The following is a 13343-nucleotide window of genomic DNA, read 5'->3' as shown; positions in this document are numbered from 1 at the left end:
CCTTGAGCTGTTCAAGTTGCAGGTACAAATGAAACATGAGATTGCTGTAGGTGGAAAAGAGTGCAGAAATGCAATTTCTTTTAATTTGGCTTGGTGTTTTAAAAGTAACATGTGCAGTCACTCAGCTTTAAGAAATTGCTATTACACCTGGGCAGTAAAAGAAAGCATGACATCCCCTCTTAAATTTTTAGTAAAACTAAATGCCTGAGAGATTTTGATGGGTGCAGGATCGAAAACCATAGCAACTGGAATATGGCTGAGTGTTAGCTTAATTATTTAAATAAATAGTTATTCATGTCATTGTACAATTAATGTGTTCTGCATTCACAGATATGAGATAAAATTTAATTGCCAGACTTTGAATTAAAAATGGATTTTATTCCAAAACTTGTTGTCAAGACAGCTGGAAGGAGAGAGGTGATTTTTATTATTTTTGGAGCACCAAGTTGTGTTTGGTTGCTTAGTTTGTATATTCCTGGGGAACAAATGGAGGAGAGTACACAGACAGGGGCTGGCATATGGTGCTATAATGTACATTAAGCCCTCTGAAAGGAGTATCAAATTGTAGAGAATTCAGCACAGAATGATGACTAGAATAGCTTAGGGCTTAAGAAGTCATTATAAGTTTTGGGCCTAGCACACTGACATCAGAAATGTGTAAATTAATAAGTAGAGCAAGTTCATAAACATTAGGATTGGAAATTAAGTTTGTCTGTACCTAGAATTGCTCAGGCACTTGGGTTTGAAATGGACATACATCTTTGTGCTATGGGGGTACAGCCAACCTCTCACTGTCAGGATGCTGCATGAAACTGCTTGTGGCATGAAATTATTCAGCAAGAGCCTCCTGAGCCATTTGTGCTCCTTAGTTCAAGTGCAGATGGTGATCATTGGGAGGGATGGTTTCTGTCTGCCAGCTAACGCACCACTGGAAGTTCTTGGCAGGGTTTTTTTCCCCCCTCTGCATCCCTTTTGAAAAGGAGAAGGGATTCGCAAGAGGGAAGGAATTGCATTTAACTTGGAGGTACTTAACATTTCAGTTCCCCAAGCGACATGTTTTAAGGGAGAGAAAACTTTTCTTTTGCAAAGCTGTCATCCTTCAATTCATGGCAGAACAGGCAGGTTCTCTGCAGTGCAGAATTAAGCACTGGTTCAAACCTTTACATTTCAAGGGTACTCTTAATAGTTCAGACTTTTTCCTGGCTATTTCTGGGCTGTATTGTTCAATGCGGAGTTGTAGAAGGTGTGTGATTTGCTCTTGAAAAATCTTTTGTTGGACCCAGGGTTGGCCAAGCTGACGCTGAGCGGAGGCAAGACATCGTATTGAGTGGGGCTCATATCAAGGAAGAGCACTGCATCTTCCGAAGTGAGAGGAACAACAATGGTGAAGGTAAAAATCTACTTCTCCTCATAAGGCATTGCTGAGTCCTTCACTTTCTTTCACTTTGATAGCTGGCCAGGGAATCCCGTGATTTGGAAGTTTTCTGACCTCAAGGAAAGGATCAGTTTTGACTTGTTGTTTTCTCAAGTCTTCAGGAAAGAAAATAAAATTTGTTCACGTGATAATAGCTTCAAATTGCAGGCTGCAGCCAGTGTAACAGGTAAATTCTGACCCTGGTTAACTATAAACATGAAAAAAAAGTAGTTTCTAACTGCAGTATGTGGAGAAGTCAGTAGGGTCCTCGTGGGTTTTTACTTTTAAGCAACATGACATCCAAGGGTGATTCACTTCTTTGGTGTTAGTATGAACATAAGCAGAAAATGAGAGGCCTCTGGGGCTTGCACACTTCTGTTCCTCTACAGGACTCTCCAAAGTCTCACTCATCAATGTTTTCTTTGTAGTTATTGTTACTTTGGAGCCTTGTGAACGATCAGAAACCTACGTGAATGGCAAGAGGGTTGTGCAGCCTGTGCAGTTGCGCTCAGGTAAGAAATGTTACCATCGATTTTTTGGTAGACTCTCTCTATATATGACATTTACATCATACATACAGAATGCTGGGTGCTGTGTAGGGACAGTGTCACCTTTCTGGAGTGTAGCATTTAAACAGAAGTTGGTACCATTCTTCTGTCAGCTGCAGTTTGTTTTCTTTCATCCTTTGCTGCACTAGATCTAAGTGTACTTAAATATTCACTGCCACGCAGCACCCTGCTTGTCCTGCTGCTCAGCCTGAGATTATTCAAATACCTTCTTGCCCAGGCCCATTGCCCTTGGCAGTCTCAGTGGGACAGAGCAGACTGTCAGCCACTGATGGAAAATTCCCAGTTTTGTGGCAAAGCTAAGATACGACCCTCTGCAGGAGTACAGCAGCTTCTCTTTGCTCTCGTTAGATTTCCCACTCAGTCCCCTACATTCCCTTAGAAAGGCATGAGGGGAAAGAATTAGAGAGAATTACTTCCCTAAATTGTGGAGTTTAATCTGTATCTTTCAAACATCTTATGATGCTTTCTGCGTCCCTCCCCCATTTTTCTACTGGTAAAAAACACCTAAAACCAAGCAAACAAAACCTGCTTCTGAGTTCTTTGTACCATGTTGTAGGTGAGTATTATCATGGAATCAAGTGCAGTGACTTCAGTACAACAAAACAAAAGAACAGTTTTTGCTGTTCTGTACCGGTATATGGTTCATATTGAATACCATGACTTGACAGTTTAGTAATTATTTTCTATTTTTAAAAGTATGTTTTTTCCCCTTTTCTTTTGCATCTAGACAGTTGAGTTACTGGAAGAATGTAGACTTGGTCTCTGACATCTTTAAGAGTCTCTAATTTAGTAATGTATTGATAAGGACAATTTTGGTTACTTTGGAGATATATTTACTAGAATGCCTGGTTAAAATTTCAACTCCATTATTACATTCTCTGGAAGAGCAGAGGCATTTCACTCTCTTCTGACACGCACATGTCTCAGGCTTTGTGGACATTTGATAACTCTAGAATTTAGCCAGAAGACTTAACAGTATTAGATTTTTTTTTTTTTTTTTTAGCTCTTTTGACATTAGTGTAAAAGAAGTTGTAAAATTCTTCCCTAGATCCCACTGAATAGTGGGATAAAATAGAATCAATAGATTTAAACCACATTTTAAAGAAGAGTAAGCACCATGTGTTCCAGTGTTTGAAGTCAGGCTTTTCTAAGCTGAAAATTCTGCTGAAGTGCTGAAGTGGGTTTTGCCTCTGTTTTGGCAGTGTCAGTGGAGGAAGGGAATGGGAGGTAGTGGTGTGTTTGATTTACTGCAGCTGTTGGTCCCTCTGTCAGGTTTTTCCTTTAATTTTTTATAAATTCTGCTGGGATATTACATTGGACACCTGAGGGTGATGATGTCCTCTAAAAGTACTGTGACTGTTCTGTACAACACAGGCACTCTCATTTCTTGTCACCAACTTCCCTTGAATGTGCGCAGGAATCCTTATAGGGCAATCTTTTCTTATGCTGTCACCTACAGGATAAATGGGACAAATAATAATGTTTATCAGTGTTTTGGAATCCTTGCCTGAAAGAGTTAAACTTTTGTTCCTATTTCTAGGAAATCGTATCATCATGGGTAAAAATCACGTCTTCAGATTCAACCACCCAGAGCAAGCACGAGCAGAAAGAGAGAAAACACCATCAGCTGAGACTCCCTCAGAGCCAGTTGACTGGACATTTGCTCAGAGGGAGCTTCTGGAGAAGCAGGGCATTGACATGAAACAGGAGATGGAGAAAAGGTAATAAAATAATTGAAAATTTCTACCTGAAACAAGGAAGAGTCAGCAGTAGTTTACTGGGTTCTGCCACTCAGCATCTCCGCTACCCCTTGTGGAAGTTCAGAAAACTTCCTCCTTATTTTACTGTAGTGTTTCAGTGCTCCAACTCCTTTACAGATCACAGGTAAGCACCTGCCACTAACGCTGCAGACCTTTTGGTAAGGGCTGAAATGCAGCTTGCAGGGACATGACTAAACAGAGAACAGTTCCTTTTAAGGGCAATGACTTTTGTAACTGTAGTTCAGGGGACTGTGCATGTAGAGTTAACACCAACATGAGACTAATGACCTCTGACTACTTCTGTTCTTCTGTTCGTCTTCAGATTACAAGAAATGGAGATTTTGTATAAGAAAGAGAAGGAGGAAGCTGATCTCTTGTTGGAGCAGCAAAGACTGGTATGTGTCCTTGCTTCTGATTAGCTATACCTCTGGCAAACAGTAATTCCTGTCCTTGCTTGTCTGAAAGTTTAGGAAACCTGCTTGGGTTGTCTGCACAATGCAGTTCTCCCTTTGCTTTCAAATTCTTTGTGTCTACAGTGAATTATTAGCAGTGTGAGTGAGCTCCTTCAGGTTAATTCAGAGATTGTGATTGACAGTGAAGAGGCTTTAATCAATTCTTGTTGGGATAGATCAGATTTCTTGCAAGTTAACCTGAAAGAAGGGCATTTTTGTGCTCTGTGTTTTTTGAAGTTCCTTTTTAATAGCCTAAACAGCTACTCCTTGGGATGTTTGCCTTTATTTTTGTCTTGGATCACCAGAACATACTAATTTCATGCTGCCAAAGAGATTCCTAGAACATTGATATACACTAGGTTTATTTTTTGAATGATGTCTGAAAATGTTGCTGCATTGTGCATGTTTTAACCCTTCTCCCTCCCCTGCATGGAGTTCCTTGTGAGGGTCTTAGTGGTACAGAAGCCAATGGTGGGGTTCTGAGTAGGGAGCAGTGTGTTAACTTATTCAGAGCACTGGGAATTCCACCACTCCACATATTTCTCAAATAGGATGTCTGATAAATTAAGTCTGATATAGGAAGACTTCAGTCTTCTCACAACAAATATCTCTGAAGTGCATTACAAATAGAAGTGGATGCAGTCTTCAAGCACCCTGTGAACTTGAAAAACAAGGCCAAACCCAGGAATGAAATCTAGATTTCCTTAAGAAACCTGAGTCTCCTGATTGTGCTTTAGCTGGTTGTCTTTAGCCAGAACACAAATGTAGTTGTGCCAGAATTCTGATAAAAATTTCAAACTCATGATTCGTGTTTGTAGTATGAGATGGAGACCACTGAAAACTGTGGGTTAAATGCATGCTGGGCTTTGAACTGTAAAGCTCTTGCCCTTCTCCCCAAGCCAGAATGGAGCAAAGTACTGTGGCTTCCATTGGAAGAAGCTACGTAATTTTTTTTTTTTTTTAAATTTCTATTACACACTTAGAGACTTCTGCATCTCTAATTATTAATTCATCACAAGGGGCTAATTGCTTGGATGGAGAGGAGTGGCTGCAGACTTTGACCAAGGCAACCCTTAGTTCAGAAAAAATGTTTAAGTGTGACTGATGTAATGTTCCATTTCTGGAATTTTATAGTTAAAATTTGGGTAGCGAAAAAGTAGTACAGTAAAAATGTGAAAATAAAAATAATTTGAGTATTGAGTAACTTTTGGCAATGTGTCAAATGAGATGCAAGTAATGGAATTCCCTCTCTTAAATTTTAGCTGACAGGCACAAGCTAAGCTATTGTATGAATTAAAGATGTGAAATTGGCTGTCTGGGAAGCTGCTTCCAATAAGGCTGCATTTAAAAAGTGTTGTGAAGGGAATTTGTTTCCCCAAATACTTCAGATTAAGGGAAAATTCTTCAGAGAGTGGATTGGTTAATATAGTAATAAAGATGCTGGTTTCTTCAAGTTTGTTTTGTTCTTGCTGGTTTCAGTTAGTGGACAAAGGTGCAATACTACCCTACATGCCTCAGCAATTCCTGAAGGATACCTTTCCTAGTTGTAAGGGATTGTATCAAATGAGATCCTTGGTCAGTGAGCAGTATCCTGCTTACCACAGTGCTCAGTAAGAGTATTTCAGGTGACAGCAAAACTTGTTGACACAGCTCATGATTTCTGCGTTGCTGTATGCAGAGCCTGGAATGGACAGGATTAGTGCATCCATACAGCCATAGCTGAATAACGAGTGGGAAAGCTGGGAGTGCATTTCAGCTTGTGTACCTTAAAAGTATTTACATTGCTGCCATATCCAGCTGCAACGTCAGGCTCTCTAACTTAGTGCTGTGTAAGACTGATACTGAGATATAACTATTCTTCTTGGTCTAAACTGGAGTATAATCTCAAATACAAGAAGCTAGCTAATCCTGTTTACCAGATTGTTTTGGTTTTATGCTGAGATTCCAACCAATTTGGGTGTTTATTTGTTAGATGTGTTGTACAAAAAAATAAACAATAGCTTTTGTCCCCCAAAATTACCAACTAAAATATCTTTGCCTTGCTAGTATTACTAGGGAATAGAAGTAGTTGTTCTCCATTTTACAAATTGAATGTGAAAACATGTTTCATAGAGATAAAATGGCCTTCCTGGCTTTCTTGGTCATAATGCCTCTGCAGTGACCAGTTGATATTGGAATGTGGGTGTATAGCTGTACTAATTGGTCTGGGTAACCTCTGAGTGCACACAGGGCAATGACTCAGTGTCTCTTCATCAGCTTTTGATACCAAGACATGCTTTACCCATAAGTAGTTCTGTGGTAGTTTTGTAACTGTCAGAGTCCTGTGGAACTTGTGACTTAATGTTGGAGTAGTTCATGTTCTGCCTTCCTGGTCGTATCCCTGAGTGGCCCGACTGCACAGGGGCTTCCTCCAGGGAGCCCTTGGTTTCCACTGCAACCTGCAGTTTGGTAGTTGCTACTTCCTTAGGCCACAAATTTTGTCAGCTGTAAACTCACAAAGAGTTTATATTCTGTTTCTAAACCAGTGTTTTTCTTATATTTTGACCTAAACTAGAAGTTGATTTTCTAATACTATTCTTAAAACTACATTAAGTCACAAGAAGCTCATATAATGTGAATCTTGACCGTAGGGCAGAACAGTGTTTCCTTTACCCCCTTTCATAACTGCCCCCCAAATTATGTTGTATTCCCCATTCTTCGTGGTCACCTACCCAAAGTCTAAACTCTAGGAGCCTTTGGTGCTGACTCAATGACCTGGGTTTCCTTTGGTTTTAGAGTAAGTGGCTGTTACTGTTCCTGGTTTCTCATGTATTATAAATCTCCATGTGAAAAACAGGGGTGTTAGTTAGAGGTGCATTAGACACTGACAGTTGTGTTGAAGATGTTTGGATCACATTAATACATAGGACTTTTTGCTTGTTAAAGAGATGTCTTAATAATCCTTTAAAGAAAAGTGGTCTGATTTTAATTCGTGGTTGCAGTAAGCAATGATGGATATCCTTAACTTTTGGTGGCAGTTTATCTGAACAGACATTCCTAGCATATGGAAATCTGAAGCACTGCTCATTAAAAATCATTTAGCAAAAGGTGGAAAACTTGTAATGAAGAAGCAAAACGCATAATGCTTAGCAAGTGTGTGGAAGCTCCAGGCTCTAGGGTTTGAGAAGAAGACAAATCAAGGATATCAAATAGAGAATTCGTATTAAAACAATTAAAACCAGAAAGTCATTACTCTGCATTCTGCTGAAACTCATTCTTCGGACAGACAAGACTGCTAATGGGGTTTTTTCTTTAAACTAAGCAACAAGGTGCCAAATGGAAAAAAAAAACCAACCAAACAAACCACAACCCACCTCTGAAACTCTGATTCTGGATATCCTTTTAGCTTGTAGCAAGTCTTGGAGTATGAACCACTGTCTTCATCTGTCATAGTGGCACTTACAGTCCTTTTAACATTGAACCTTTCGGCTGCTTCTGTTTCATTTTTTCTTATCGTCTAACACTTCTCTGGCTGCTATTGTAGTGAAGTGGATTCTAAACTTGAGCATCCCTGCAACCACGTGCAACGTTACTAACCAGTGTTAACCCGACTTACTCTGGCTGCTCATGACATCTTCTATGATGGCTGTTGTGCTCACCTTCCTGGGGAGGATTTGCTGAAAGAAGCAACAGCAGTCACCAAGGCAAATGTGTGTGGCGGGGATTTGCATGTCTTTGTAGCATGTGTGAAGTGCAGTTTACACTTGGTTTTAAGATTTAAAATCAGGAACTTGGTTTTAGTTGCTCTTTTTAAAGATTTTGGAAGGGTTTGGGAGGGAAGAGTTTAGATTATCAGCTATTTTGAGATGACAAGACTTTTAAATATAATGTTAATCTTTATTTAGTGAAGAGCTCCAATTTTGACAGTCCATGACTCTTGAAGATACATTTTAATGCCCTAACACTCAGTCTTCAGGGACTTCCTTATCACTTGTTCTATTTTGATTTTTGATTTAGTTTTCTTTGCCTGCTACTTCTTGTTTAGCTTTTCCATTTTCTTACAATTTTAATTTTGGTTATTTTGGGGCCACTTCTTGATTTTTGTTTTTCCAAAGGATGCAGACTCTGATAGTGGGGATGATTCGGACAAGAGATCGTGTGAGGAGAGTTGGAGACTGATCACTTCCCTGAGAGAGAAGCTGCCCCCCAGCAAGCTCCAAACCATTGTAAAAAAGTGTGGCCTCCCCAGCAGTGGGAAGAAACGAGAACCTATTAAAATGTACCAGATACCCCAACGCCGACGCCTTAGCAAAGACTCCAAATGGGTCACCATCTCAGATCTAAAGATTCAGGCTGTGAAGGAGATATGCTATGAGGTAGCACTCAATGACTTCAGGCACAGTAGGCAGGAGATTGAGGCTCTGGCCATTGTTAAAATGAAAGAGCTTTGTGCCATGTATGGGAAAAAAGACCCAAACGAGCGCGAATCATGGCGAGCTGTCGCTCGTGATGTCTGGGATACAGTAGGAGTTGGAGATGAAAAGATTGAAGATGTAATGGCCAATGGTAAAGGAATAACTGATGTGGATGACCTAAAGGTGCATATAGACAAATTGGAAGATATTTTGCAAGAAGTGAAGAAGCAGAACAACATGAAGGATGAAGAGATCAAAGTTCTCAGAAATAAAATGCTAAAAATGGAGAAGGTTTTACCCCTGATAGGGTCTCCAGACAAAGCTCAGTCAGCTGTAGCTAATGCTAAGTCTCCAAACTCTGCCAGTGCAGTGGATGTGGATAAGAAGCCCACAGATGAGGCAAAGAGAAGCGAGAATGATGATCTTGCTAAGGAGGAGCGTGTGTCTCAGTTAATGGCAGGTGATCCAGCTTTCAGACGTGGGCGTTTACGTTGGATGAGGCAAGAACAGATTCGATTTAAAAATCTGCAGCAGCAGGAAATAGCAAAACAGCTTCGTCGACAGAATATGCCTCACCGGTTTATTCCACCTGAAAATCGCAAACCCCGGTTTCCTTTCAAAAGCAATCCCAAACACAGGAACTCGTGGAGTCCAGGCACCCACATCATTATCACCGAGGATGAAGTTATTGAGGTTAGAATTCCGAAAGAAGATGACAAGAACAAAGATGAAGGCAAAGAGAAAGAAAGCAAAGCTGCTTCTAAGGATGCGCAGCAGCTATGGAATCTTTATGGCCCGCAGAGGAGTCAAGATAATATCCAAATTAACAGGCAGCAGCTGGGCACGCCGCCGCAGCCCAGCAGCCAGCAGCAGCCGGCGCCCCAGCTGCGCTGGAGGAGCAATTCCCTCAATAGCGGCTCCCAGAAAAGCCTGCGGCGCCAGGCGTCGGGCTCGTCGGAGTCGCTGCACTCGGCGGGCGCGCAGCAGAACCCGGAGCTGCAGAGCTTCCAGCAGAAGCGCCACATCCACCAGCACCGGCAGCCCTACGGCCGCGGCAGCGCCGAGGGCACCCCCCCAAAACTGACGGACCGGCCCAACCACCACAACCAGTTTGTGACGCCCCCGCGCATGCGGCGCCAGTTCTCAGCTCCCAACCTCAAAGCGGGCAGAGAAACCACAGTATGAGCAGTGCCCAGGGCAGGCTGGGCCAGGAGGGCACGGGGGCAGTCCTGGCTGACGGCTCAGGAGCAGCCAGGATTGGCCTCGCCTGGGGCTCGGGTTTGCTTTGGAGGCCCGACACACAAACACCAGGTACCGGCCCTGCGGCCCGGGCACTTTGCATGTGACTTTCCTTGCAGTTTTAACAGCATCCCTTGGAAGAATATTCTGAAAAATTGTAAGAACTTTTTTTCATAGACTAGAAGACTTGGAGGGAGGGAGGTGGAGGGGAGAACTTCCCACTAGCTCATTTACCAAGTTTTTTTGTGTGTGTGTGTGTGTGTCTTGAAGTATTTTTCTAATGCTGAAAATATTGTCTGGAACTTACCAAGTGCTACCTTCCTCCTGTGTTTTATGTAGACAATCAAAAGAGGAATTTAGTTTCTAGCACTGAATGTTTCTTGTGACCTTTTTCTTAGCAATAAGGAAACTGACCATCTGTTTTTAAATGGATCTGGTTCTTCAGAACAATGTTTTCCACTCTTAACTCAATTTTTAATAGCAATAATAATAATAATCTATAAACCAAAAGTTGTCGGCTGACAAGGTATGTGTCGCTTTTTTATAAAGAAATTAAGAAGAGCTATTGGGTCACACTCCCTGAGTAGATGTCTCTTCTTCTGCTTAAGTTCATAATTATTGGTATGAAATTGCTGTGACAGTTAAACCAGCCTGAATGGAATTTTATGTCAGAATATATATATAATGCTGAAGCAATTCTTTGGAAATAAGCTTTTTCTAATTCCCATTGTATCTCTAAATATAATAGTTTTTAATTATTATACTGAGATTGTGGAAAGGAACTAGGATTTTTCAACACTCTGGTGCACTCAAAAAGCTAATTCTTTTATTTTATGTTTTCATCTTTCTCGGGCATGAGTCTGGGAGATGTTCTTGAAATAGTTATTCTTAGGAAGATTTATAAATCACTACTTTGTGTTGGCTGAATTCTCCTGTGAGATGGGAGAATTGAACTGTTTCATCTTAATGTGATACCTCATGTTAGTGCCTCTGGTCTTGGATTAAACTTGAATTCAAGACTCGTTTAATAAAGGAGAAGGTTGCCTTGAGGAGAAAATAAGATTCATTTTCCTTCTCTTCACACTCAAAATGCAAGTTAAAATCTTTCATATCTGTTTTGCTCTCAAGGGGTTTGTACTTGCAGGCGATTTGCTGTAACACAAAGGCTTGCAATTCCTGCTTCTGATTGTTTCAAGCAAATTACTGAAAAACTAGTGATTAAGGAATAGGCTTTGGGGTGTTGTCTCAGTTGGAGAGTCCCAATCTTAAAGATACAGGGCGTTTTTTCTGAGTTTCCAAAAGTGCAAGACAAAGTTGCTCTTACTTTTGAAAATCTGTGGCCTTAATTGCAAGCCAGTAGAAATATTTGAGGACTTATTTTGCTTTTAAATTTAACTTGAATAAAATTTTAAAAACAAAATTGGCCACTGTACCACATTTGGTAAGGTAGGTGCACTTTGCAGTGTATTTGTGCTGTTTTGCACAAGTATCCTGAATTTACTTGAGGTTGCTTATTTTTTTATAAAATATAAGCCCTACTGGTAATTGTTACTTGTGTGTGGCTCAGCATAGCTGTAAGTGAGTGGCAAGTACCTTAAGCTTATTTTCCATATCTTTTTTTTGTCCTATCCTACTTTTCCCCTGCCTCTGCTGGGCATGTTGTAGGTGCTGTTGCAACACACGCACCATTTACATATCAATTAATCAAGTGTCAGCTCTTAATTGTCGTCTCATGTGTCACTGATGGGATAGTGGCCTCTGCTGTAGGAGACACAAAGTCAGTCCCTCCAGCTCCTAAAAGAACAAACTGGTCTGATTACTTGGGAGTTTTACTTTATGGCACGTTTAATTTTGTGTCCAGATCTGGCTTTGTAACTTGCATTTGTCTCATGCTGTGGCCTACTTGAACAAAGGAAATAAAGTATCATTTCCAAAAATGTCTTGATTCTTAAAGAGGAGGAGGCTTGTAGATGAGCAACACTTTCTTCGAGCTTGAGTCTGAATTGCAAAATTTTGGGCTGCACGTAATGTTTTGCTGTTATCTTTATTTTAGAATCCTGTTTCAGTGGTGCATTGCACTTCTGTTTTGTGCATGTCAAGCATAATGAGTTCTTATATATCCTCAAAAAGGCTTGGACTCTGTTAAAAATGCGTGCTTGAGAAAACCCTCTCAATTCCATAGGAATACGTGAGCCAAACAGGGTTAGTCTGCATGGGATAGGTCGTGGGAGAAGCCTGAAGTAATTCCATCTCGTGTCCTGTGTTTTGGAGGGTTGTGGCTGCCTGTATGAAATCACCACGTGATTGAGCATGGAGTAATTCTGAGGTCTGTGGAACTATGTGTACTGACATGAGACTAAAACTCCTGCTACTTGATATCTCGATGATAAACACTAAAACGTTTGTGCAAATTCCGTCAGCTTAAAACTCTGAGGAGAACTCTCTAAATGCCTGGGTGGTGCTGGTGAGCAATAGGTTGCCATCAGTCTGTCTTACCCCAGTTTTAGTACAGCACTAGAAGAGCAACCCTGCCTGTTCTGCTGTATGATTTGACAGAACAGGAAAAGGACAGTCAGTGTCAGAATGGAGTCCAGTCTGCTTCAAGGAAGCAGCTTTTTTCCTGATTTTTAGGAGGATATTTAAGAATTTGATAATAATTGCAGTGCAGTGCTTCATCTGATAAGGGAAGCAGTGTGAGAACTGTGGATTTCCTTGCACTATTCAGAAGTACACACAACTCTCCAAATCCTCTCTTAATGGAGTTAATGAACAGTGAGACAGCTGCTTCCATAGATGTCTGTGTGAAAAGGCTTTCAGGTTAATGGAAATGTGGCATCCGTGGTGGAAGTGCTCTTTTACTAAGTTCAGTTGCCTTTGCCAAGTGCTGCTGTGCTGTGCTTTGACAGCTGGCTTGGATCCACCTGTGCCTTCATGATGGCTTCTCAAAGGTCCTGTAGGACTCACTGGGACACTGGTTTTGGGGGGTGGGGTCAAATGCACATCACTAATGCTCCTCACTCAGATTGACTCCAGCATCCTTCCTCAAGTAATCTGAATTTAGGGTTCTGTCAAATTAGAGGATGCTATTTTTATCAGTACATTCAGCATAGTTTCAGTATCTCCCTCACTGTGTCCTTTATATGTTGAAATTTGTTTTTTATATGTTGAAATTTTTCTTGGATACTTCCCATTGAATCTCTTCAGGAGCTGCCACATGAGAAATCTATGCTGTGTAACGGTTTGTACTGTAAAGAAAGCAGTGAGCTGCCTTTGAATTAAATGGGATTTTCAGATCTGTCTATTGTTTTGGATTGTCTTAAGAGCAAGTTTCTGCCTTGTGAAAAGCAGAACTGGTTTGTATTGTAACAAGTGCTCTTTCAATAAACTATGAAATACTCTTGTAAGTGTCAGACTTGTCTCAGTGAAATGGAAATGAAACTTGGCTGCAGGCTTGTCCTGCTTTTATTTATTTTGGGGTTGGGATTGTTCCAGCAGAGTTAAAAAGGTTTTTTTAA

At 40.9% G+C, this 13343-nt stretch overlaps 1 protein-coding gene across 21 annotated transcripts in view; it reads left to right on the top strand.

The window, feature by feature from the left end:
• Positions 1-13343, top strand: part of KIF1B (kinesin family member 1B) — an 82499-nt gene that overhangs the window by 32994 nt on the left and 36162 nt on the right. For 20 of the 21 annotated variants that reach the window (XM_048326051.1, XM_048326053.1, XM_048326054.1 and 17 more), the window contains 4 exons: positions 1284-1390; positions 1843-1926; positions 3524-3704; positions 4066-4138. In XM_048326051.1, the coding sequence (XP_048182008.1) occupies positions 1284-1390; positions 1843-1926; positions 3524-3704; positions 4066-4138 (445 nt within the window). Of the gene's footprint in view, positions 1-1283; positions 1391-1842; positions 1927-3523; positions 3705-4065; positions 4139-8289; positions 13233-13343 lie in introns of those variants that run through there. The other variant, XM_048326068.1, reaches the window with a different exon arrangement.

This window comes from Corvus hawaiiensis, chromosome 22, assembly GCF_020740725.1.
Source record: "Corvus hawaiiensis isolate bCorHaw1 chromosome 22, bCorHaw1.pri.cur, whole genome shotgun sequence".
Lineage (NCBI taxonomy): Eukaryota > Metazoa > Chordata > Aves > Passeriformes > Corvidae > Corvus > Corvus hawaiiensis.
The sequence above is the reverse complement of the archived record's forward strand: the minus strand, read 5'-3'. Positions and strand labels throughout refer to the sequence as shown.